This window comes from Mustelus asterias, chromosome 3 (genome assembly GCF_964213995.1).
Source record: "Mustelus asterias chromosome 3, sMusAst1.hap1.1, whole genome shotgun sequence".
NCBI classification, from domain to species: domain Eukaryota; kingdom Metazoa; phylum Chordata; class Chondrichthyes; order Carcharhiniformes; family Triakidae; genus Mustelus; species Mustelus asterias.
This window is the reverse complement of record NC_135803.1, coordinates 2944462-2968809: the sequence shown is the minus strand read 5'-3', so window position 1 is coordinate 2968809 and position 24348 is coordinate 2944462. Positions and strand designations below refer to the sequence as shown.

The window sequence follows — 24348 nt, the reverse complement described above, 5'->3', positions numbered from 1 at the left end:
TACCTGTCCTGGGAATGTTTGATGGGGACAGTGTAGAGGGAGCTTTACTCTGTATCTAACCCCGTTTGATGCTGTATCTGTCCTGGGAGTGTTTGATGGGGACAGGAGTGAGTAGAGGGAGCTTTACTCTGTATCTAACCCCGTGCTGTACCTGTCCTGGGAGTGTTTGATGGGGACAGCAGTGTAGAGGGAGCTTTACTCTGTATCTAACCCCGTGCTGTACCTGTCCTGGGAGTGTTTGATGGGGGACAGTGTAGAGGGAGCTTTACTCTGTATCTAACCCCGTGCTGTACCTGTCCTGGGAGTGTTTGATGGGGACAGAGTGAGAGGGAGCATTACTCTGTATCTAACCCCGTGCTGTACCTGTCCTGGGAGTGTTTGATGGGGACAGTGTAGAGGGAGTTTTACTCTGTATCTAACCCCGTGCTGTACCTGTCCTGGGAGTGTTTGATGGGGACAGTGTAGAGGGAGCTTTACTCTGTATCTAACCCCGTGCTGTACCTGTCCTGGGAGTGTTTGATGGGGACAGTGTAGAGGGAGCTTTACTCTGTATCTAACCCCGTGCTGTACCTGTCCTGGGAGTGTTTGATGGGGACAGTGTAGAGGGAGCTTTACTCTGTATCTAACCCCGTGCTGTAGTCAGGCTGTGAGAGTGAGATTGCTGCAAATTATTCCATTCTCGGCACAGTGGGCTGAGCAGGATAGAGTTGACGTGTTGTTGTTCTGCTCTTTACCTGTGGAAGATTCTGTGTTTTTGATTTTCCGGAAGTTTGTTACAGGTTGAATTGTGATTTACACTGTGCTTGGCTGTTTTTTATGATCAGATGGTTTTTTTTCTCTGTAGATTAACTGGACTGTGTCTGGAACCAAGTCTGAAGATGAGACTAATTCTGACAGGTGCGGAATTCCGAATATTCCCTGGAGATTGTTTTGTAAAGATATATTCCTCGGTGTAAACACGGTGTCGATGGTTTATATCTGCCCCAATTCTGCATTGTGTCTTTTCCGCTGTTAATGTGATGTCTGATTTCAGAGCTTTGTCAGGTTGTTGTTGTGTTTCTCTTCCTCCATCTCTCTGCACAGATTTATCTGTTTAATCAGTTAAAATCCCGTGGCGGTGGATTCAATACAGATCTTTATTAACTTGATAGCTTTGTGTCTCACTCACACTCACAGTCACAGTCCCAGTCCCAATCCCAGTCCCAGTCCCAATCCCAGTCCCAGTCCCAATCCCAGTCCCAGTCCCAATCCCAGTCCCAATCCCAATCCCAGTCCCAATCCCAATCCCAGTCCCAATCCCAATCCCAGTCCCAATCCCAATCCCAGTCCAACGGTAATTTGGAAATCTGTGTTCAAATCCCTGCACAGTCTCATCTCTGCGTCGCTCCATCCTGACCCAGATCCTCTGGGATCTCCACATTCCCCACCTCCAGCTCTCTCGTTTTCTTTGTTCCGGCACTGCCTGACGTTCGAGTTTGGCGTTATTGTGAGGAGGGGGAGGGGGGACGGGGAGGGTGGGGGGAGTGGGTGGCAGGTGTGAGGGGGAGGTCGAGGGGAGGGTGGGGGGGAGAGGGTGGGGGGGGAGGGTGAGGGTGAGGGGGTGAATGAGGGTGTGTTGCGATTGGAGCCCTGACCCCGGTGTGTTTTTGATAACAGACCAATTCAGCCCCAGGAGGAAAAGGTGAAAGAGCCGGAGATGCCGATTGGCCAGAAGAAAAAGATGAAGAAGAAAGCTGAGCGAGGGCTTCAGGAAGGTCAGAGACTGGGGGGCACGGACTGGGGGCACAGACTGGGGGCACAGACTGGGGGGCACGGACTGGGGGCACGGACTGGGGGCACAGACTGGGGGGCACGGACTGGGGGCACAGACTGGGGGGCACGGACTGGGGGCACGGACTGGGGGCACGGACTGGGGGGGCACAGACTGGGGGGCACGGACTGGGGGCACAGACTGGGGGGCACGGACTGGGGGGCACAGACTGGGGGGCACGGACTGGGGGCACGGACTGGGGGGGCACAGACTGGGGGGCACAGACTGGGGGGGCACGGACTGGGGGGGCACAGACTGGGGGGCACGGACTGGGGGCACGGACTGGGGGGGCACAGACTGGGGGGCACGGACTGGGGGGCACAGACTGGGGGGCACAGACTGGGGGGCACAGACTGGGGGGCACAGACTGGGGGGCACAGACTGGGGGGGCACAGACTGGGGGCACAGACTGGGGGCACAGACTGGGGGGCACAGACTGGGGGGCACAGACTGGGGGGCACAGACTGGGGGGCACAGACTGGGGGGGCACAGACTGGGGGGCACAGACTGGGGGGCACAGACTGGGGGGCACGGACTGGGGGGCACGGACTGGGGGGCACAGACTGGGGGGCACGGACTGGGGGGCACGGACTGGGGGGCACGGACTGGGGGGCACGGACTGGGGGGCACGGACTGGGGGGCACGGACAGCAGAGCACAGACTGGGGGGCACAGACTGGGGGCACAGACTGGGGGGCACAGACTGGGGGGCACAGACTGGGGGGCACAGACTGGGGGCACAGACTGGGGGGCACAGACTGGGGGGCACAGACTGGGGGGCACAGACTGGGGGGCGGACTGGGGGGCACGGACTGGGGGCACAGACAGCGGGGGACAGACTGGGGGGCACAGACTGGGGGGCACAGACTGGGGGGCACAGACTGGAGGGCACAGACTGGGGGGCACAGACTGGGGGGCACGGACAGCGGGGCACAGACTGGGGGGCACAGACTGGGGGGCACAGACTGGGGGGCGGACTGGGGGGCACAGACAGCGGGGGACAGACTGGGGGCACAGACAGCGGGGGACAGACTGGGGGGCACAGACTGGGGGGCACAGACTGGGGGCACAGACTGGGGGGCACAGACTGGGGGGCACAGACTGGGGGCACAGACTGGGGGGCACAGACTGGGGGGCACAGACTGGGGGGCACAGACTGGGGGGCACAGACTGGGGGGCACAGACTTGGGGTCACAGACCGGGGGGCACGGACCGGGGGGCACAGACCGGGGGGCACGGACTGGGGGGCACAGACTGGGGGGCACAGACTGGGGGGCACAGACTGGGGGGCACAGACTGGGGGGCACAGACTGGGGGGCGGACTGGGGGGCACAGACAGCGGGGGACAGACTGGGGGGCACAGACTGGGGGGCACAGACTGGGGGCACAGACTGGGGGGCACAGACTGGGGGGCACAGACTGGGGGCACAGACTGGGGGGCACAGACTGGGGGGCACAGACTGGGGGGCACAGACTGGGGGGCACAGACTGGGGGGCACAGACTTGGGGTCACAGACCGGGGGGCACGGACCGGGGGGCACGGACCGGGGGGCACGGACCGGGGGGCACGGACCGGGGGGCACGGACCGGGGGGCACGGACCGGGGGGCACGGACCGGGGGGCACGGACCGGGGGGCACAGACTGGGGGGCACGGACCGGGGGGCACGGACTGGGGGGCACGGACCGTGGGGCACGGACCGGGGGGCACGGATGGGGAGAATGTGAACGAGAGCACGAGGAACCACTTTCAACAAACGTTACACTGAGGCAGATTTACCCCCTTGATGTAGATCAACCCCACCTTCCTCACCCCACCTTCCTCACCCCACCTTCCTCACCCCACCTTCCTCACCCCACCTTCCTCACCCCACCTTCCTCACCCCACCTTCCTCACCCCACCTTCCTCACCCCACCTTCCTCACCCCACCTTCCTCACCCCACCTTCCTCACCCCACCTTCCTCACCCCACCTTCCTCACCCCACAATCCCTACCCCTTCCTCCCTATAGCCCTCAATCCCTATCTCCCTGCTCCTCCCTATCTCCCTGCTCCTCCCTATCTCCCTGCTCCTCCCTATCTCCCTGCTCCTCCCTATCTCCCTGCTCCTCCCTATCTCCCTGCTCCTCCCTATCTCCCTCAATCTGTACCCACCCCCTCCTCATGTCCCTCAATCTGTACCCACCCCCTCCTCATGTCCCTCAATCTGTACCCACCCCCTCCTCATGTCCCTCAATCCCTCCCCACCCCCCTCCTGGGTGTATTTCGCACTCCCAGCTGGGCTCAGTGCAGTTGCTGTGTGGGGTTGGCTGTGTCTGGGGATGTGCAGCTTCTCTCACTCTGCCTCTGCCTCTCTCTCCAGGCGGACCCTTGCTCTACGCCCAGGTCAAACTTGTCCTTGACTCGAACCAGCTGAACGGGAGTCAGCGAGTGCTCCTGGATCATGTGATCACACCCCGCGAGTGTGGCGAGCTGTACCAATTGGCCAGTGTAAGTGCCGAGGTGATTGGTTGGTGTTTTCCATGTGCCGTGACCAATAGGAGCCTTTCTTTATTATCATGTGACTCTGTGTTTGCAGTCCATCTCCATGGCAGGGGACGGTTACAGAGGCAAGATGTCACCACACACACCAAATGAACGTTTCGAGGGAGCCACGGTGTATAAAGCCCTGATGGTGAGTGAATATATTAGTCGCAAGTAAGACTTACATTAACACTGCAATGAAGTTATTGTGAAAGTCCCCTAGTCGCCACACTCTGGTGCCTGTTCGGGTACACTGAGGGAGAATTTAGCATGGCCAATGCACCCTAACCAGCACGTCTTTCAGACTGTGGGAGGAAACTGGAGCACCCGGAGGAAACCCACGCAGACATGGGGAGAACGTGCAAACTCCACACAGACAGTGACCCAAGCCGGGAATTGAACCCGGGTCCCTGGCACTGAGGCAGCAGCGCTAACCACTGTGCCACCGTGCTGCCCCATATATGAATAGAATGTTATAGGCTGCCCAGAATGAGGTTCCTTAGGCAACATCTTCCAAACCCATAACCTCTCCCATCTCGAGGGACAAGGGCAGCAGACACCTGGGAACACCACCACCACCTGGAGGTTCCCCCTCCGAGTCACTCACCATCCTGACTTGGAAATATATCAGCCGTTCCTTCACTGTCGCTGGGTCAAGATTCCAGGATCACTAACAGCATGGTGGATCTTGGCAAGGATCACTTTCTCCAGGGGCGAATCAGGATGAAGAATAGATGTCATCTTTACCAGTGATACCCAGAGCTCAGTTGAGTGAAAAGTACAGAAACGTTACTCTTCCCACCAATGTTTGCCTTATATTTCTGATCTTTGTCACTTCTCTGGGAAAGTGTGATTATTGGGAATTCCTGAAGGAGCCAAACCCTGGAGAAGCTTCCGGCACATTTTCCATCAGCACCATTCCGCTTTCCCCGGACTGGATAATGATTGGCTGGATTTTCTTTCTCTGTTTTCTTTGCCCTTACCCTGGGTCATTAACTCCAATGCCCATTGGCTGCCTCACCCGTGTCAGCATCAGCCATGGGGCAGGTATCTTACCCAGCATTCCACCCTGTCCCCACGCCAACACTTCCAGTCTAACTCACTGCTTTTCCTGCCTCCCTCTCTAACGGACAGCAGTGGCAGTCCAGTCATTTGTCCTTTCAGCTGATTAGAGGATTGGTGTCCTGTCCGTCTCTAAGGTACATGTTGGATTTTGATGATCTACCCTACAAGTCAATGATTAGCTCCCGCTCAGGGAATATAGTTTCTCCTAACCCTAACCGTTCCCCTTCTCTTTTCCAGCATGGGTACGAAGGCCGGATCCCACTGCACCGAGCCAGGTTATTCTATGACGTTAGTGAAAAGGCTCGGAAAATTATTCAATCCTATTTCATGTTGAACTCCACCTTGTACTTCTCGTACACTCACCTGGTGTGTAGAATAGCCATCGAAGGTGAGGCCTCTTTCAGCCGCGGGTCAATGTTTCGCACAAGTGTTCAAAGATTGAGTAAAGAACGTTGTGGTAAAGTCATTGCCTCAGGGTGTACTGGGAACCTGGGCTGTCGAAGTGTACAAGTTCAGCCAATGTATTGATGGATTGTCTGAGCGAGTGGAAGTGGGAAAATCTGTGACAATTCACCCGAGACCAGAGAAATTTCACAGGAGTTTAAATAAAGAGGTTTAAAATCATGAGGCCCTTTGATTGAGTAACTGAGGACAAACTGCTTCCACTGGCAGGAGAGTCGGTAACCGGGGAGGGGGCACAGATTGTAGAGAATCGGTAAAGAACCAGAGGGGGACAGGAGAATTCTCAGCAAGTTGTTGAGATCTGGAAGGCGCTGCCTGAATGGGCAGGGAAGCAGATTGAACAGGAACTTTCCAAAGGGAATTGGAGGAATCCACAGGACCGTGGGGGAAGAAGTGGGGAACTGGGACCAATTGGACAGATCTTTCCTCGAGCTAGCACAGGTTGAACAGGCAGAATGGCCGAAGATAAAAGCAAAATACCCACTTCCACTCGCTCAGACAATCCATCAATACATTGGCTGAACTTGTACACTTTGACAGCCCAGGTTCCCAGCCCAGGAAGCTGGAATCTGAAACAAAAACAGAAAATGCTGGAAAATCTCAGCGGGTCTGACAGCGTCTGTGGAGAGATAATAGAGCCAACGTTTTGAGTCTAATATGTGACTTTTTATTTCCCACACTCTTGGTTTGTATGTCAGAGCTGCAGAATCTGCAGTATTTAGCTTTCTTTCTGGATAGTGTTGGGAGCAGAGCTGTACAGACAGGCCCCTACACTAAAGCACCTTCACAAAGCTGGCTGGAGTTAAAGCACTCGGTGCTGTCCCAGGAGGAGTCCTCTGTGTATACACAATCGATAATCAGCGACCCCCTCCTCACTGCTACACCCGCCTGTCCCAGGAGTCCTGGCGTGTGAGGAATGCCAGGAAAAGCTCGAAATGATTGTGTTCACAGCTCCCTGTTGCCAGTGAACGATCTCTTTCTGTTTGTGTTAGTTAGTGTTTCTCATGAACTGTTTCTGAATGGAGGGCTGTGACAAGTGGCGTTCCTCAGGGATCAGTGCTGGGACCTTTGCTGTTTGTAATATATAGAAATGATTTGGAGGAAAATGTAACTGGTTTGATTAGTAAGTTTACAGACGACACAAAGGTTGGTGGATTTGCAGATAGCGATGTGGACCATCAGAGGATACAGCAGGATATAGATCAGTTGGAGACTTGGGCAGAGAGATGGCAGATGGAGTTTAATCCGGACAAATGTGAGGTAATGCATTTTGGAAGGTCTAATACAGATAGGAAATATACAGTAAATGGCAGAACCCTCAAGAATATTGATAGGCAGAGGGATCTGGGTGTACAGGTACACAGGTCACTGAAAGTGGCAATGCAGGTGGAGAAGGTGGTCAAGAAGGCATACGGCATGCTTGGTCGGGGCAGTGAGTTTAAAAATTGGCAAGTAATGTTGCAGCTTTATAGAACCTTAGTTAGGCCGCACTTGGAATATAGTGTTCGATTCTGGTCGCCACACTCCCAGTGTGGAAGAGTCAGTTACTAGGGGGCATAGATTTAAGGGGCAAGGTTTAAAGGCGGTTGTACGAGGTAAGTGTTTTACACAAAGGATGGTGGGTGCCTGGAACTCGTTGCCAGGGAGGTAATGGAAGCCGATATGATAGTGAGTTTTAAGGAGCATCTTGACAAATAAATGAATAGGATGGGAATAGAGGGATATGGTCCCTGGAAGTGTAGTGAGTTTTAGTTAAGTCGGGCTGCATGGTCGGTGCAGGCTTGGAGGGCCGAAGGGCCTGTTCCTGTGCTGTAATTTTCTTTGTTCTTTGTTCTTTGGTTTAAAGGGTTATGTTGTGAAGTTGCACTCTTTGTAACCTTGTCCAGTGACGGTGCTGCCACACCATGGCTACCTTTCCCATGGCTACCTTTCCCATGGCTACCTTTCCCATGGCTACCTTTCCCATGGCTACCTTTCCCATGGCTACCTTTCCCATGGCTACCTTTCCCATGGCTACCTTTCCCATTCCGTTTCAGCCTTGCTTCCTGCACGTGTTTGGGGAATGCTGGGAGTTTTATGTCACTTTCTTCCACCTTCAACCCTTCGACCAGAACATTGTCCATATATCAGACACCACCCTCTGGGCCTTGCCAAAAATTGGCATGATGCAGTGAAAGCTTTCTGGTGTGGGTCTTACCCTGGGTCTGTGGATGACTAATCCAGTGACAATAGCACTCCATGCCAACAATCCACGCTTTAGCGCGAGAGTCACAAAGGTTAGTGTGCAGCAAGTAATCAAGAAGTAATGGAATGCTATCCTTAATTACAAGAGGAATTGAACATAAATGTGAGAATGTTATGCTTCAGTTATACACGGGGCACTGGTGAGATCACATCTCAAATACTGTGGGCAGTTTTAGTCTCCTTATTTAAGGAAGGATGTAAACGAGTTGGAGGCGGTTCAGAGCAGATTTATTAGATTGATACCTAGAATTCTGGGTTGTCTAATGAGGAAAGGTTGGACAGATTGGGATTGTTTCCACTGGAATTTATAAGAGTGAGGGGTGATCTGATAAAGAACAAAGAACAGTACAACACAGGAACAGGCCCTTCGGCCCTCCAAGTCTGTGCCAATCATGATGCCCTAACTGAACTAAAACCGTATACACTTACAGAGTCGTATCCTTCCATTCCCATCCTGTTCATGTATTCGTTTGGATACCCCTTAAATGCCGCTGTCGTACCCGCTCCCACCACCTCCCCGGGCAGCGCGTTCCAGACATTCACCACCCTCTGTGTAAAAACTTACCTCGTACATCTCCTCTAAACTTTTCCCCATTCATCTTAAACCTGTGCCCCCTAGTAATTGACTCTTCCACCCTGGGAAAAAGTTTCTGACTATCCACTCTGTCCATGCCCCTCATAATCTTGTAGACTTCTATCAGGTCTCCCCTCAACCTCCGTCGTTCCAGTGAGAACAAACCAAGTTTCTCCAACCTCTCCTCATAGCCAATGCCCTCCATACCAGGCAACATCCTGGTAAATCTTTTCTGTACCCTCTCCAAAGCCTCCACATCCTTCTGGTAGTGTGGTGACCAGAATTGAAGTTTATAAAATCCTGAATGGTGTTGACAAGTTGGAGGTGGAAAGGATGTTTCCTCTTGCGGGAGAGTCCAGACTCGGGGGCACGGTTTTCAAATTAGGAGTCACTCTTTTAGAACAGAAATGAGAATTGTTTTCTCTGAGGGTTTGTGCGACTTTGGAACTCTCTGCCTCAGGAGGCAGTGAAACGGGTCACTGAATATTGTTAAGACGGAGATAGATAGATTCTAGTTAGCCAAGAGAATCAGAGGTTATTGGGGTAGGTGGGAATGTGGAAATTGGAACACAAACAGATCAGTTCTGATCTTATTGAATAGTGGAGCAGGCTTGAGGGCCCAAATAGCCACTTCTGTTCTTTCCTATGTTTGTATGTTACTGTCAGATACCAGTCTCCTGCCAATTCGATTCATTTCAAATGATATGAAGAAACGGCTGAGGACACTGGATGCTGCAAAGGTGATGAGTCCTGACAATATAGCAGCTCCAGAACTTTCCGCCCAGCCCCGCCCCAGCCAAGCTCTTCCAGTACAGCCACAGCACCAGTATCCAGCCAGCACTGTAGAAAATTCCCGGGAATGTCCTGTCCGCGAAATGGAGAACCAATCGCCAGGTGAATAGACGCAGCCCCGTCCAGCGATAGGTCAGGAAACCCAGCCGCCCTTATGTCCCTGAATGTACAGGGAGAAAGCTGCCATTGCGGGTGGTGGGTTCAGTGCTGCTTTTCCCGCCCAACATCGGCCTTTCCCGATTCCTGGAAAGATCTGACCCTGGGAATTGGGTACAATCTCTCGGCTGTTCAAAGGGGTTTAGAGAGCAGACATCTGGGTCTGTACTGGTGTAACAGTCTGATGTCTTTGATATATTCCCAGGTCAACAAGACAATCGCAATGATCTCAGCCACCCAATTCACGCTGATAACTGCCTGCTTGATCCTGATGCCAATGAATGCTGGAAGGAGCCACCAGCCTACACCTACCGAGACTACAGGTACCAAGGTGGACCATCCACAGTGAGCAGACAGGGGGGGGGGCGATGGTAATGGGATTACAGGAAGTTCTTTTTATTGTGGTTGGGGTAATTCTGGAAGTTTGATCACGTGACCAGCAATGACGAGAGGCTGGATTGGGTGGAGTTGTTCTCCTTGGAGCAGCGAAGGCTGAGGGGGGACCTGACTGAGGTGTACAAAATTATGAGGGATACAACAAAGAACAAAGAACAATACAGCACAGGAACAGGCCCTTCGGCCCTCCAAGCCCGCGCCGCTCCCCGGTCCAGGATTGAATCCTGAATCCAGGATCCCCACCCAATTTTCCAGCCTATCTACATACTAATATCCTATCCACCGAGCTGTCCCTCACAGCTACGATGCTTTGTTCATCACAACCTAGTAACTCACCCCCACCCCCCCATTCCAGACCATGTGATCTCCAGGGAGAGGCGAAAACCCAGAGTGAAAACCCCAGGGCCAATATGGGGAAAAAAAATCTGGGAAATTCCTCTCCGACCCCCTGAGGCGATCGAAACGAGTCCAGGAGATCACACTGGCCCTGATCGGAAAATGCTTCCCAACCCTATTCATTTTCACTTCCACGAACACCATATGAATTCCCTGCCCCCGAGACAGGTTCGCAACTATCCGCAGTCTCGCTCTGTACTGGCACCAGCAAGATGATCATAGAATGAAGCCTTGAAACGAGAAACAAAGAACAATTAGCCCGCGCCGCTCCCTGGTCCAAACTAGACCACTCTTTTGTATCCCTCCATTCCCACTCCGTTCATATAGCTGTCTAGATAAGTCTTAAACGTTCCCAGTGTGTCCGCCTCCACCACCTTGCCCGGCAACCCATTCCAGGCCCCCACGACCCTCTGTGTAAAATATGTCCTTCTGATATCTGTGTTAAACCTCCCCCCCTTCACCTTGAACCTATGACCCCTCGTGAACGTCACCACCGACCCGGGGAAAAGCTTCCCACCGTTCACCCTATCTATGCCTTTCATAATTTTATACACCTCTATTAAGTCTCCCCTCATCCTCCGTCTTTCCAAGGAGAACAACCCCAGTTTCCCCAATCTCTCCTCATAACCAAGCCCCTCCATACCAGGCAACATCCTGGTAAACCTCCTCTGCACTCTCTCCAAAGCCTCCACGTCCTTCTGGTAGTGTGGCGACCAGAACTGGACGCAGTATTCCAAATGCGGCCGAACCAACGTTCTATACATCTGCAACATCAGACCCCAACTTTTATACTCTATGCCCCGTCCTATAAAGGCAAGCATGCCATATGCCTTCTTCACCACCTTCCCCACCTGTGACGTCACCTTCAAAGATCTGTGGACTTGCACACCGAGGTCCCTCTGCGATACAGATAGGAAGAAACTTTTCCCCCGGTAGAGGGGTCAATAACCGGGGTGGGGATTTAAGGTAAGGGGTGGAGATTTCGAGGGGATTTGAGGAAAATCCTTTTCTCCCAGAGGGTGTTGGGAATCAGGAACTCGCTGCCTGAACGGGTAGTTGAGGTGGGAATCCTCACAACATTTAAGCAGCATTTAGATGAGCTTTTAAAACGCTGAAGTGTACAAGGATAGAGACCAAAGCTGGAATATAGGATGAGAGCAGACAGGTGTTTGATGGCCTGTGCCGACACAGGGCCCGTGTAGTTGATAATCTTGATGTGGTTTTGTGATGACGTCCTGCCTGTTCTTTACTGAGAGACTGTACAGAGAGGTTCCTCACTGCTCCTTACTCTGATCCACAACCTGGCAGAAGATGGAGAAACTACAGGACATTCTCCATTCTTGCTGCAAGCTCCACACTGTGACATTGCCGGGGTTTTGAGATCGCCTTTGCCCCGGGCACCAAACCCCACGAGAGGCAAAAAGAGAGAATTGTGCCAGTGAGACCTCACGATGCGATTGGCTGTGAATCACACCCTGCCGGGATAGGTGGGAAACCTCATTAGTGAGTGTCCCCGCCCTCCCCCTCACCCCCCTCCTCCCCCGCCCCCCCCTCTCCCCCCCCCCCCCCACTCTCCCCCCCCCCCCCCCGCCCTCCCCCTCACCCCCCCCTCCCCCCCTCACCAGAGGGCATTGCTGGGGGGGTGGGTGGGTTTCCCTCTGGGGAGCTCCATGGGTGGGGGTGATGGAGGGTAGGGGCAGAGTGGGGGTGTAGACCCAGGTGGGGGGGGGGGAATGTAGGCGGGGGGCGGTCTGCTTGTTGGTTTTTAATGCCTGAGATCGGGGCATGTTTGTAAAGCTCCCCCAGTGACAGCAAGGGGAATTCTCCATCCTCCAGGTGCTGGTTCAGGCGGGAACCGCGCTGCGGATCTCGCCAGCGGCTCAGCGACTCCCCTCGCCATATTGTTCAGGACTTGGACAAAACATCCTGCAGCCGGGTCCCACACCGGGGTTGAGGGTAGCGGGTAGGGGGCGGAGTGGGGGTGAGGAGGAGGGGGAGGGGGGGACTGAACGAGTAGCAATGTCAGGTTTTGAGATCGGGGTTCCTGCTTCAAAGGGCACTTTGATATCTGATTGAAAACTCAAAAAACCCCACCCCCAATCTTCACAGCGACCCCCCCCCCCCCCCCCCCCCCCCCCATGGAGCCCCGCAAAGGAATCACACAGCACTGCAGGGAGGGTGGTGCCAGGGGGGCAGTGCAAGAGCGCCTGGGGGCAGTGCCAGGGTGCCCGGGGGGGCAGTGCCAGGGTGCCCGGGGGGGCAGTGCCAGGGTGAGTCTCTATCCCAGTCTCTCTCTCCCAGTCTCTCTCTCTCTCTCTCTGTCCCAGTCTCTCTCTCTCTCTCTCTGTCCCAGTCTCTCCCTCTCTATCCCAGTCTCTCTCTCTCTATCCCAGTCTCTCAGTCTCTCTCTCTCTATCCCAGTCTCTCTCTCTCTATCCCAGTCTCTCTCTCTCTATCCCAGTCTCTCTCTCTCTATCCCAGTCTCTTTCTCTCTGTCTATCTCAGTCTCTCTCTCTCTCTCTCTATCCCAGTCTCTCTCTCTATCCCTGTCTCTCGTGGATCGATGCCTGGAAGTGTGATGTGGTGGCCATTACGGAGACTTGGATGTCTCAGGGACAGGACTGGATACTCCAGGTGCCGGGATTCAGATGTTTCAGGAAGGACAGGGAGGGAGGCAAGAGAGGGGATGGAGTGGCACTGCTGATCAGGGATAGTGTCACAGCTGTAGAGAAGGTGTATGCTGTGGAGGGATTGTCTACAGAGTCTCTGTGGGTGGAAGTTCGGAGTGGGAAGGGGTCGATCACTTTGCTGGGAGTTTTCTATAGGCTGCCCAATAGTAACAGGGAGGTGGAGGAGCAGATAGGGAAACAGATCCTGGAGAGATGCAATAATAGCAGAGTTGTTGTGATGGGAGACTTTAATTTCCCAAACATAGATTGGAATATCCCGCGGGTAAGGGGATTGGATGGGGAGGAGTTCGTTTCGGTGTGTTCAGGAGGGTTTCCTGACACAGCATGTGGACAAGCCTACAAGAGGAGAGGCTGTACTTGATCTGATACTGACCAATGAGCCTGGACAGGTGTCAGATCTCTCAGTGGGAGAGCATCTTGGGGATAGCGATCATAACTCTATCTCCTTTATGCTTGCATTGGAAAAAGAGAGGATCAGGCAAGCTGGGAAAGCGTTTATATGGAGCAAGGGGAAATATGAAGACATAAGGCAGCAAATTAGAGGAGTAAATTGGAAGGAGGTATTCTCGGGGAAATGTACTGAAGAGAGGTGGCAGTTTTTCAAGGAATGTCTGTCTAGAGTTCTACAGGACAATGTTCCGAGCAGACAGGGAGGAGTTGGTAGGTTAAAGGAACCGTGGTGCACGAAAGCTGTGCGGGACCTAGTCGAGAAGAAAAGGAAAGCGTACAAAAGGTTCAGAGAGCTTGGCGAAGATAGGGATCGAGATGAGTATACGGCTTGTAGGTAGGGACTAAAGAAGGAAATTAGGAGAGCCAGAAGGGGTCACGAGAAGGCCTTGGCAGGTAGGATTAAGGAAAACCCTAAGGCGTTCTATAAATATGTGAAGAGTAAAAGGATGAGACGTGAAGGAATAGGGCCTTTAAAAGGTGAAGGTGGGAAAATCTGTACGGAACCAGTAGAAATGGCAGAGCTGCTTAATGAGTATTTTGCCTCGGTTTTCACAGAGGAGAAGGACATGGGTGGATGTACTGCGGGCTTGCGGTGGACTGAAAAGATTGAGTATGTGGACTTTAACAAAGAGGTTGTGCTGGAATCTTTGAATGGCATCAAGATAGATAACTCGCCGGGTCCGGATGGGATAGAACATAGAACATAAGAACATAAGAAATAGGAGCAGGAGTAGGCCATCTAGCCCCTCGAGCCTGCCCCGCCATTCAATAAGATCATGGCTGATCTGACGTGGATCAGTACCACTTACCCGCCTGATCCCCATAACCCTTAATTCCCTTACCGATCAGGAATCCATCCATCCACGCTTTAAACATATTCAGCGAGGTAGCCTCCACCACCTCAGTGGGCAGAGAATTCCAGAGATTCACCACCCGCTGGGAGAAGAAGTTCCTCCTCAACTCTGTCTTAAACCGACCCCCCTTTATTTTGAGGCTGTGTCCTCTAGTTTTAACTTCCTTACTAAGTGGAAAGAATCTCTCCGCCTCCACCCTATCCCAGCCCCCGCATTATCTTTTAAGTCTCCATAAGATCCCCCCTCATCCTTCTAAACTCCAACGAGTACAAACCCAATCTCCTCAGCCTCTCCTCATAATCCAAACCCCTCATCTCCGGTATCAACCTGGTGAACCTTCTCTGCACTCCCTCCAATGCCAATATATCCTTCCTCATATAAGGGGACCAATACTGCACACAGTATTCCAGCTGCGGCCTCACCAATGCCCTGTACAGGTGCATCAAGACATCCCTGCTTTTATATTCTATCCCCTTCGCAATATAGGCCAACATCCCATTTGCCTTCTTGATCACCTGTTGTACCTGCAGACTGGGCTTTTGCGTCTCATGCACAAGGTCCCCCAGGTCCCTTTGCACGGTAGCATGTTTTAATTTGTTTCCATTGAGATAGTAATCCCATAGAACAGTACAGCACAGAACAGGCCCTTCGGCCCACGATGATGTGCCGAGCTTTATCTGAAACCAAGATCAAGCTATCCCACTCCCTATCATCCTGGTGTGCTCCATGTGCCTATCCAATAGCCGCTTAAATGTTCCTAAAGTGTCTGACTCCACTATCACTGCAGGCAGGCCATTCCACACCCCAACCACTCTCTGCGTAAAGAACCTACCTCTGATATCCTTCCTGTATCTCCCACCACGAACCCTATAGTTATACCTCCTTGTAATAGCTCCATCCACCCGAGAAAATAGTCTTTGAACGTTCACTCTATCTATCCCCTTCATCATTTTATAAACCTCTATTAAGTCTCCCCTCAGCCTCCTCCGCTCCAGAGAGAACAGCCCTAGCTCCCTCAACCTTTCCTCATAAGACCTACCCTCCAAACCAGGCAGCATCCTGGTAAATCTGCTCTGCACTCTTTCCAGCGCTTCCACATCCTTCTTATAGTGAGGTGACCAGAACTGCACACAATATTCCAAATGTGGTCTCACCAAGGTCCTCTACAGTTGCAGCATAACCCCACGGCTCTTAAACTCCAACCCCCTGTTAATAAAAGCTAACACACTTATAGGCCTTCTTCACAGCTCTATCCATTTGAGTGGCAACCTTTAGAGATCTGTGGATATGGACCCCAAGGTCTCGCTGTTCCTCCACAGTCTTCAGAACCCTACCTTTGACCCTGTAATCCACATTTAAATTAGTCCTACCAAAATGAATCACCTCACGTTTATCAGGGTTAAACTCCATTTGCCATTTTTCAGCCCAGCTTTGCATCCTATCTATGTCTCTTTGCAGCCTACAACAGCCCTCCACCTCATCCACTACTCCACCAATCTTGGTGTCATCAGCAAATTTACTGATCCACCCTTCAGCCCCCTCCTCTAAGTCATGAATAAAAATCACAAAGAGCAGAGGACCAAGCACTGATCCCTGCGGCACTCCGCTAGCAACCTGCCTCCAATCCGAAAATTTTCCATCGACCACCACCCTCTGTCTTCGATCAGACTGCCAGTTACCTATCCAATCGGCCAACTTTCCCTCTATCCCACACTTTCATCATAAGCCGACCATGGTGGACCTTATCAAACGTCTTACTAAAATCCATGTATATGACATCAACTGCCCTACCTTCATCAACACACTTAGTTACCTCCTCAAAAAATTCAATCAAATTTGTGAGGCACGACTTGCCCTTCACGAATCCATGCTGACTATCCCGGATTAATCCGCATCTTTCTAAATGGTCGTAAATCCCATCTCTAAGGACCTTTTCCATCAATTTACCAACCACCGAAGTAAGACTAACCGGTCTATAATTACCAGGGTCATTTCTATTCCCTTTCTTAAACAGAGGAACACCATTCGCCATTCTCCAGTCTTCTGGCACCATCCCCGTGGACAGCGAGGACCCAAAGATCAACGCCAAAGGCTCTGCAATCTCATCCCTTGCCTCCCAAAGAATCCTAGGATACATTTCATCAGGCCCAGGGGACTCATCGACCTTCAGTTTATTCAAAACTGCCAAGACATCCTCCCTCCGAACATCTATTTCCTCCAGCCTATTAGCCTGTAACACCTTCTCTTCCTGAAAAACATGTCCCCTCTCCTTGGTGAACACTGAAGAAAAGTATTCATTCATCACCTCGCCTATCTCTACTGACTCCATACACAAGTTCCCACTACTGTCCTTGACCGGCCCTAACCTCACCCTGGTCATTCTTTTATTCCTCACATAAGAGTAAAAAGCCTTGGGGTTTTCCTTGATCCGACCCGCCAAGGACTTCTCGTGTCCCCTCCTAGCTCTCCTAAGCCCCTTTTTCAGCTCATTCCTTGCTAACTTGTAACCCTCAATTGAGCCATCTGAACCTTGTTTCCTCATCCCTACATAAGCTTCCCTCTTCCTTTTCACAAGACATTCCACCTCTTTCGTGAACCATGGTTCCCTCATTCGGCCATTTCCTCCCTGCCTGACAGGGACATACCTATCAAGGACACCCAGTATTTGTTCCTTGAAAAAGTTCCACTTTTCATTAGTTCCTTTCCCTGACAGTTTCTGTTCCCAACTTATGCCCCCTAATTCTTGCCTAATCGCATCATAATTACCTCTCCCCCAATTGTAAACCTTGCCCTGCCGTACGGCCCTATCCCTCTCCATTGCAATAACAAAAGACACCGAATTGTGGTCACTATCTCCAAAGTGCTCTCCCACAACCAAATCTAACACTTGGCCCGGTTCATTTCCCAGTACCAAATCCAATGTGGCCTCACCTCTTGTCGGCCTATCCACATATTGTGTCAGGAAACCCTCCTGCACACACTGCACAAAAGCTGCCCCATCCGAACTATTTGACCTACAAAGGCTCCAATCAATATTTGGAAAGTTAAAGTCCCCCATGACAACTACCCTGTGACCCCCACACATATCCATAATCTGCTTAGCAATTTCTTCCTCCACATCTCTATTACTATTTGGGGGCCTATAGTAAACTCCTAACAACGTGACCGCTCCTTTCCTATTTCTAATCTCAGCCCATATTACCTCAGTGTGCAGATCCCCCTCGAAGTGCCTTTCCGCAGCCGTTAAACTATCCTTGATTAACAATGCCACTCCTCCACCTCTTTTACCAGCTTCCCTACACTTACTGAAACATCTATACCCCGGAACGTCCAACAACCATTCCTGTCCTTGTTCTACCCACGTCACCGTAATGGCCACAACATCGTAGTCCCAAGTACTAATCCACACCCCAAGTTCATCTACCTTGTTCCGGACGCTCCTTGCATTGAAGTAGACACACTTCAACCCACCTTCCTGTCTACCGGTACCCACCCTTGACCCTGATACCTTCCCCAATACCTCACCACCCTCCCTGGGATGTACCCCAGGTTACTGTGGGAGGCGAGGGAAGAGATTGCAGAGCCTCTGGCGATGATCTTTGCATCGTCGATGGAGACGGGAGAGGTGCCGGAGGATTGGAGGATTGCGGATGTGGTTCCTATTTTCAAGAAGGGGAATAGGGATAGCCCAGGAAATTACCGACCGGTGAGTCTAACCTCAGTGGTTGGTAAGCTGATGGAGAAGATCCTGAGGGACAAGATTTATGAGCATTTAGAGAGGTTTAGTATGCTCAAGAATACTCAGCATGGCTTTGTCAAAGGCAGATCGTGCCTTACGAGCCTGGTGGAGTTCTTCGAAAATGTGACTAAACATATTGACGAAGGGAAAGCGGTAGATGTGGTTTATATGGATTTTAGCAAGGCGTTCGATAAGGTCCCCCATACAAGGCTTCTAGAAAAAGTGAGGGGGCATGGGATCCAAGGGGCTGCTGCCCTGTGGATCCAGAACTGGCTTGCCCAAAGGAGGCAGAGAGTGGGTATAGATGGGTCTTTTTCTAATTGGAGGTCGGTCACCAGTGGTGTGCCCCAGGGATCTGTTCTGGGACCCTTGCTGTTTGTTATTTTCATCAATGACCTGGATGAGGAAGTGGAGGGATGGGTTGGTAAGTTTGCCGATGACATGAAGGTTGGTGGGGTTGTGGATAGTCTGGAGGGATGTCAGATGTTACAGAGGGACATAGATAGGATGCAAGACTGGGTGGAGAAGTGGCAGATGGACTTCAACCCAGCTAAATGCGTAGTGGTCCATTTTGGCAGGTCAAATGGGATGAAGGAGTACAATATAAAGGAAAAGACTCTTAGTAATGTAGAGGATCAGAAGGACCTTGGGGTCCGGGTCCATAGGACTTTAAAATCAGCTCCGCAGGTGGAGGAGGTGGTTAAGAAGGCGTATGGTGTGCTGGCCTTTATCAATCGAGGGATTGAGTTTAGGAGTCTGGGGATAATGATGCAGCTATATAAGACCCTCGTCAGACCCCACTTGGAGTACTGTGCTCAGTTCTGGTCGCCTCATTACAGGAAGGATGTGGAAAAGATTGAAAGGGTGCAGAGGAGATTTACAAGGATGTTGCCTGGATTGAGTGGCATGCCTTATGAGGATAGGCTGAGAGAGCTCGGTCTTTTCTCCTTGGAGAGACGTAGGATAAGAGGAGACCTAATAGAGGTATATAAGATGTTGAGAGGCATAGATCGGGTGGACTCTCAGAGGCTTTTTCCCAGGGTGGAAATGTCTGCTACGAGAGGACACAGGTTTAAGGTGCTGGGGTGTAGGTACAGGGGAAATGTTCGGGGGAAGTTTTTCACACAGAGGGTGGTGGGCGAGTGGAATCGGCTGCCGTCAGTGGTGGTGGAGGCAAACTCAATAGGGTCTTTTAAGAGACTCCTGGATGAGTACATGGGACTTAATAGGATGGAGGGTTATTGGACGGCCTAAAAGGTAGGGATATGTTCGGCACAACTTGTGGGGCCGAAGGGCCTATTTTGTGCTGTAGTTTTCTATGTTTCTCTCTCTCTCTCTCCCAGTCTCTTTCTCTCTATCCCAGTCTCTCTCTCTATCCCAGTCTCTCTCTCTCTATCCCAATCTCTCTCTCTCTCTATCCCAGTCTCTCTCTCACTCTCTCTATATCCCAGTCTCTCTCTCTCTCTCTATCCCAGTCTCTCTCTCTCTCTATCCCAGTCTCTCTCTCTCCCTCTATCCCAGTCTCTCTCTCTCTGTCCCAGTCTCTCTTGCTCCCTATCCCAGTCTCTCTCTCCCTCTATCCCAGTCTCTCCCTCTATCCCAGTCTCTCTCTTTCTCTCTATCCCAGTCTCTCTCTCTCTCTCTCTATCCCAGTCTCTCTCTCTCTCTCTATATATATATCCCAGTCTCTCTCTCTCTCTCTCTATCCTAGTCTCTCTCTCTCTCTATCCTAGTCTCTCTCTCTCTCTATCCCAGTCTCTCTCTCTCCCTCTATCCCAGTCTCTCTCTATCCCAGTCTCTCTCTCTTTCTGTCTGTCCCAGTCTCTCTCTTTCTGTCCCAGTCTCTCTCTCTCTGTCCCAGTCTCTCTCTCTCTGTCCCAGTCTCTCTCTCTCTGTCCCAGTCTCTCTCGCTATCCCAGTCTCTCTCTCTATCCCAGTCTCTCTCTCTCTCTCTATCACAGTCTCTCTCTCTCTCTATCCCAGTCTCTCTCTCTCTATTCCTGTCTCTCTCTCTCTATCCCAGCTCTCTCTCTCTCTATCCCAGCTCTCTCTCTCTCTCTATCCCAGTCTCGCTCTCTCTCTATCCCAGTCTCTCTCGCTCTATCCCAGTCTCTCTCTCTCTCTCTATCCCAGTCTCTCTCTCTCTCTCTATCCCAGTCTCTCTCTCTCTCTCTCTATCCCAGTCTCTGTCTCTCTCTCTCTCTATCCCAGTCTCTCTCTCTCGCTATCCCAGTCTCTCTCTCGCTATCCCAGTCTCTCTCTCTATCCTAGTCTCTCTCTCTCTCTCTCTATCCCAGTCTCTCTCTCTCTCTCTATCCCAGTCTCTCTCTCTCTCTCTCTCTCTATCCCAGTCTCTCTCTCTATATCCCAGTCTCTCTCTCTCTATCCCAGTCTCTCTCTCTCTCTCTGTCTGTCCCAGTCTCTCTCTATCCCAGTCTCTCTCTCTCTGTCTGTCCCAGTCTCTCTCTCTCTGTCCCAGTCTCTCTCACTATCCCAGTCTCTCTCTCTATCCCAGTCTCTCTCTCTCTATCCCAGTCTCTCTCTCTCGCTCTATCCCAGTCTCTCTCTCCCTCTCTATCCCAGTCTCTCTCTCCCTCTCTCTATCCCAGTCTCCCTCTCTCTATCCTAGTCTCTCTCTCTCTCTCTCTATCCCAGTCTCTCTCTCTCTGTCCCAGTCTCTCTCTCTCTCTATCCCAGTCTCTCTCTCTCTCTCTATCCCAGTCTCTCTCTCTCTCCCAGTCTCTCTCTCTCTATCCCAGTTTCTCTCTCTATCCCAGCTCTCTCTCTCTCTATCCCAGTCTCGCTCTCTCTCTATCCCAGTCTCTCTCTCTCGCTCTATCCCAGTCTCTCTCTCTATCCCAGTCTCTCTCTCTCTCTCTCTCTATCCCAGTCTCCCTCTCTCTATCCTAGTCTCTCTCTCTCTCTCTCTCTATCCCAGTCTCTCTCTGTCCCAGTCTCTCTCTCTCTCTATCCCAGTCTCTCTCTCTATCCCAGTCTCTCTCTCTCTCTATCCCAGTCTCTCTCTCTCTCTATCCTAGTCTCTCTCTCTCTCTATCCCAGTCTCTCTCTCTCTCTCTATCCCAGTCTCTCTCTCTCTCTCTATCCCAGTCTCTCTCTCTCTCTATCCTAGTCTCTCTCTCTCTCTATCCCAGTCTCTCTCTCTCTCTCTATCCCAGTCTCTCTCTCTCTCAGTGACTCTCTCTCTCTCTCTCTCTCCCCAGTGCCATTTTATATTTGAATGGGGATTTTGAAGGTGGAGAATTTATCTTTACAGAAATTGATGCAAAGACAGTGACGGTGAGTACAACCTGGAACCATCCGCAGGATTTATTGTTCTTTCCCCCCAGTGGATTGGTTACAGGATGTTGTCATGTTGCACTATGGCTGTCGGGTCTGTCCAATCACATTGCCAGTTGCTCACCATTCGATTCTGATTCAGGAAAAGAGGCCTCAATATACCCTGGAGCCCCTCCCCCTACAGGAGCCCCTCCCCCTACAGGAGCTCCTCCCCCTACAGGTGCCCTCCCACACTACAGGAGCCCCTCCCACTACAGGTGCCCTCCCACACTACAGGAGCCCCCCCCCCCCCCCCCCGCCCCGGAGCCCCTCCCCTACAGGAGCCCCTCCCTCCCCGAGCTTCTTCATCCCCAGAGCCCCTCCCTCCCCCAGGAGCCCCTATCCCCTGGCCCGGGGCCCCTCCGTTCCAGGGCCCCTCCCCCTGGAGCCCCTCCCTCCCAGGGCCCCTCTCTCCTGGAGCCCCTCCTGTGTTTATGGGGTGAGCAGATCACTGGTCGCAGCTCAGACAGACTGAACACCAGAAAGAACCTGGAATCAATATTCACTGAATAGAGTTTGGGAAAACATTAGCAGACAGTATTCCCTGACACAGGTCTGATGGACCAAATGGCCTCTTATTTTTGTACCATTGGCGAGGGCGCTGGATTGAGGTTAAGGACATTAATATTAGACCATAAGACATAGGAACAGAATTAGGCCACTCAGCCCATCGAGTCTGCTCTGCCATTCAAACATGGCTGATATTTTCTCATCCCCATTCTCCTGCCTTTTCCCCATATTGAAGGATAAGTGGTTGTTCACAGAAACATAGAAACTAGAATCAGAAGTAGGCCATTCGGCCCTTCGAGCCTGCTCTGCCAATCATTTTGATCATGGCTGATCATCGAATTCACTATCCTGATCCCTCTTTTCCCCCCATATCCCTTGATCCCTATAGCCCCAAGAGCTATATCCAATTTCTTCTTGAAATCAGACGTTTTGTCCTCAACTACATTCTGTGGTAGTGAATTCCACACTTTCAACACCTTCTGGGTGAAGAAATTTCTCCTCACCTCAGTTCTAAAAGGTTTACCCCTTATCCTTAAACTATGACCCCTAATTCTGGACTCCCCCCACCATCGGGAACATTCTTTCTGAATCTACCCTGTCTAATCTTGTTAGAATTTTATAAGTTTCTATGAGATCCCCTCTCACTCTTCTAAACTCCAGTGAATATAATCCTCACCGACTTAAGCTCTCCTCATATGATAGACCTGCCATTCCAGGAATCCGCCTTGTAAACCTTCGCTGCACTCCCTCTATAGCAAGGACATCCTTCCTCAGATAAGTACACCAAAACTGCACACAATACTCCAGGTGTGGCCTCACCAACGCCCTGTACAACTGCAGCAAAACATCTCTATCCCTATACTCAAATCCTCTCGCTATCAAGGCCAACATACCATTTGCCTTCTTTACCTGTTGTACATGCAGGCTTACTTTCAGCGACTGGTGCGCGAGGACACCAAGCCCTTGTTGAGTATCCACCTCGCTCAATTTACACCCATTCAAATAATAATCTGTCTACCTATTATTGCTACCAAAGTGGATAACCTCACATTTATCCACATTATGCTGCATCTGCCATGGATATGCCCACACACTCAGCCTGTCCAAATCACGCTGAAGCATCTCTGCTCCTCCTCGAGGTGTACCCTTGACGTGACCTGGAAGTTCATGTTGCTATAAAACTGGAATCAATGGGTATCAGGGGGCAGACTCTCCACTGGTTGGAGTCATACCTGGCACGTTGGAAAATGATTGTGGTTATGGAGGGTCAGTTGTCTCAGCTCCAGGACAGCTCTGTAGGAGTCCCTCAGGGTAGTGCCTCGACCCAACAGTCTTCAGCTGCTTCACCAATGACCTTCTGCCCATCATAAGGTCAGAAGTGGGGATGTTCGCTGATGATTGCACAATGTTCAGCACCATTTGCAACTCCTCAGATACTGAAGCAGTCCATGTTCAAATGCAACAAGACTTGGACAATATCTAGGCTTGGGCTGACAAGTGGCAAATTACATTCGTGCCACACAAGTGCCAGGCAATGACCATCTCCAACAAGAGGGGATGTAACCACCTTTGGATGTTATCCAAAGGCTCTCCGCCATCTACAAGGCACAAGTCAGGAATGTGATGGAATACTCTCCACATGTCTGGATGTGCGCGGCTCCAACACTCAAGGAACTTGACTCCATTCGGGACAAAGCAACCCCGCTGGATTGTTGCCCCTTTATCTGGGATAAAGCAGCCCCGCTGGATTGTTACCCCTTCTCCCACCTTCAACGTTCACTTCCTCCACCAATCTTTCAAAAGGAATTAGGGATTGTTGTCCAATCAGCAATGCCCACATCCTGTGAAAGAATAAAAACCACTTTGGGGGGTTTTAAAACCCATGTTTTGTTTCCAGATGGACTGATTTCTGGACTGAAGGGGACAGAGATATTAGTGTTTCTCTAATGATTATTTGATGCGTTTTAGATTCTTTAGATGTTGTTCCTCCTCTCCAGGCCTCTGTGAAACCCGAGTGTGGTCGTCTGGTCGGATTTTCCTCTGGGGAGGAGAATCCACACGGAGTGAAAGCTGTCACCAGAGGCCAGCGCTGCGCTGTCGCTCTGTGGTTTACATTGGATCCACTCTTCAGAGAGTTGGTGAGTTTGCTCAGCCAGTGAGGATAATTTAAAATAGTTTGAATATTCTGTTGGTTTGTGATGTAGGAATTGGGAAGTACAACCTCAGGGGGGGGAAATAATCTCCAACACCCCACCATTCCATGCAGGGACCCGCCCGCTGCTGGATTTATCCTGCTGCTCCAGTATCGTTAAGAGTCTGTGCACTCAACCTGTGGATTTGGGAGAAAAAGGGAGT

At 51.6% G+C, this 24348-nt stretch overlaps 1 protein-coding gene across 1 annotated transcript in view; it reads left to right on the top strand.

Moving 5' to 3' along the window:
- p3h2 (prolyl 3-hydroxylase 2) overlaps window positions 1-24348 on the top strand; it is a 152309-nt gene that overhangs the window by 122687 nt on the left and 5274 nt on the right. Inside the window, exons 7-14 of the mRNA XM_078204268.1 lie at window positions 845-897; window positions 1657-1754; window positions 4169-4296; window positions 4385-4480; window positions 5632-5782; window positions 9828-9945; window positions 21369-21444; window positions 23991-24131. Of these exons, the coding sequence (XP_078060394.1) occupies window positions 845-897; window positions 1657-1754; window positions 4169-4296; window positions 4385-4480; window positions 5632-5782; window positions 9828-9945; window positions 21369-21444; window positions 23991-24131 (861 nt within the window). The remainder of the gene's footprint in view (window positions 1-844; window positions 898-1656; window positions 1755-4168; window positions 4297-4384; window positions 4481-5631; window positions 5783-9827; window positions 9946-21368; window positions 21445-23990; window positions 24132-24348) is intronic.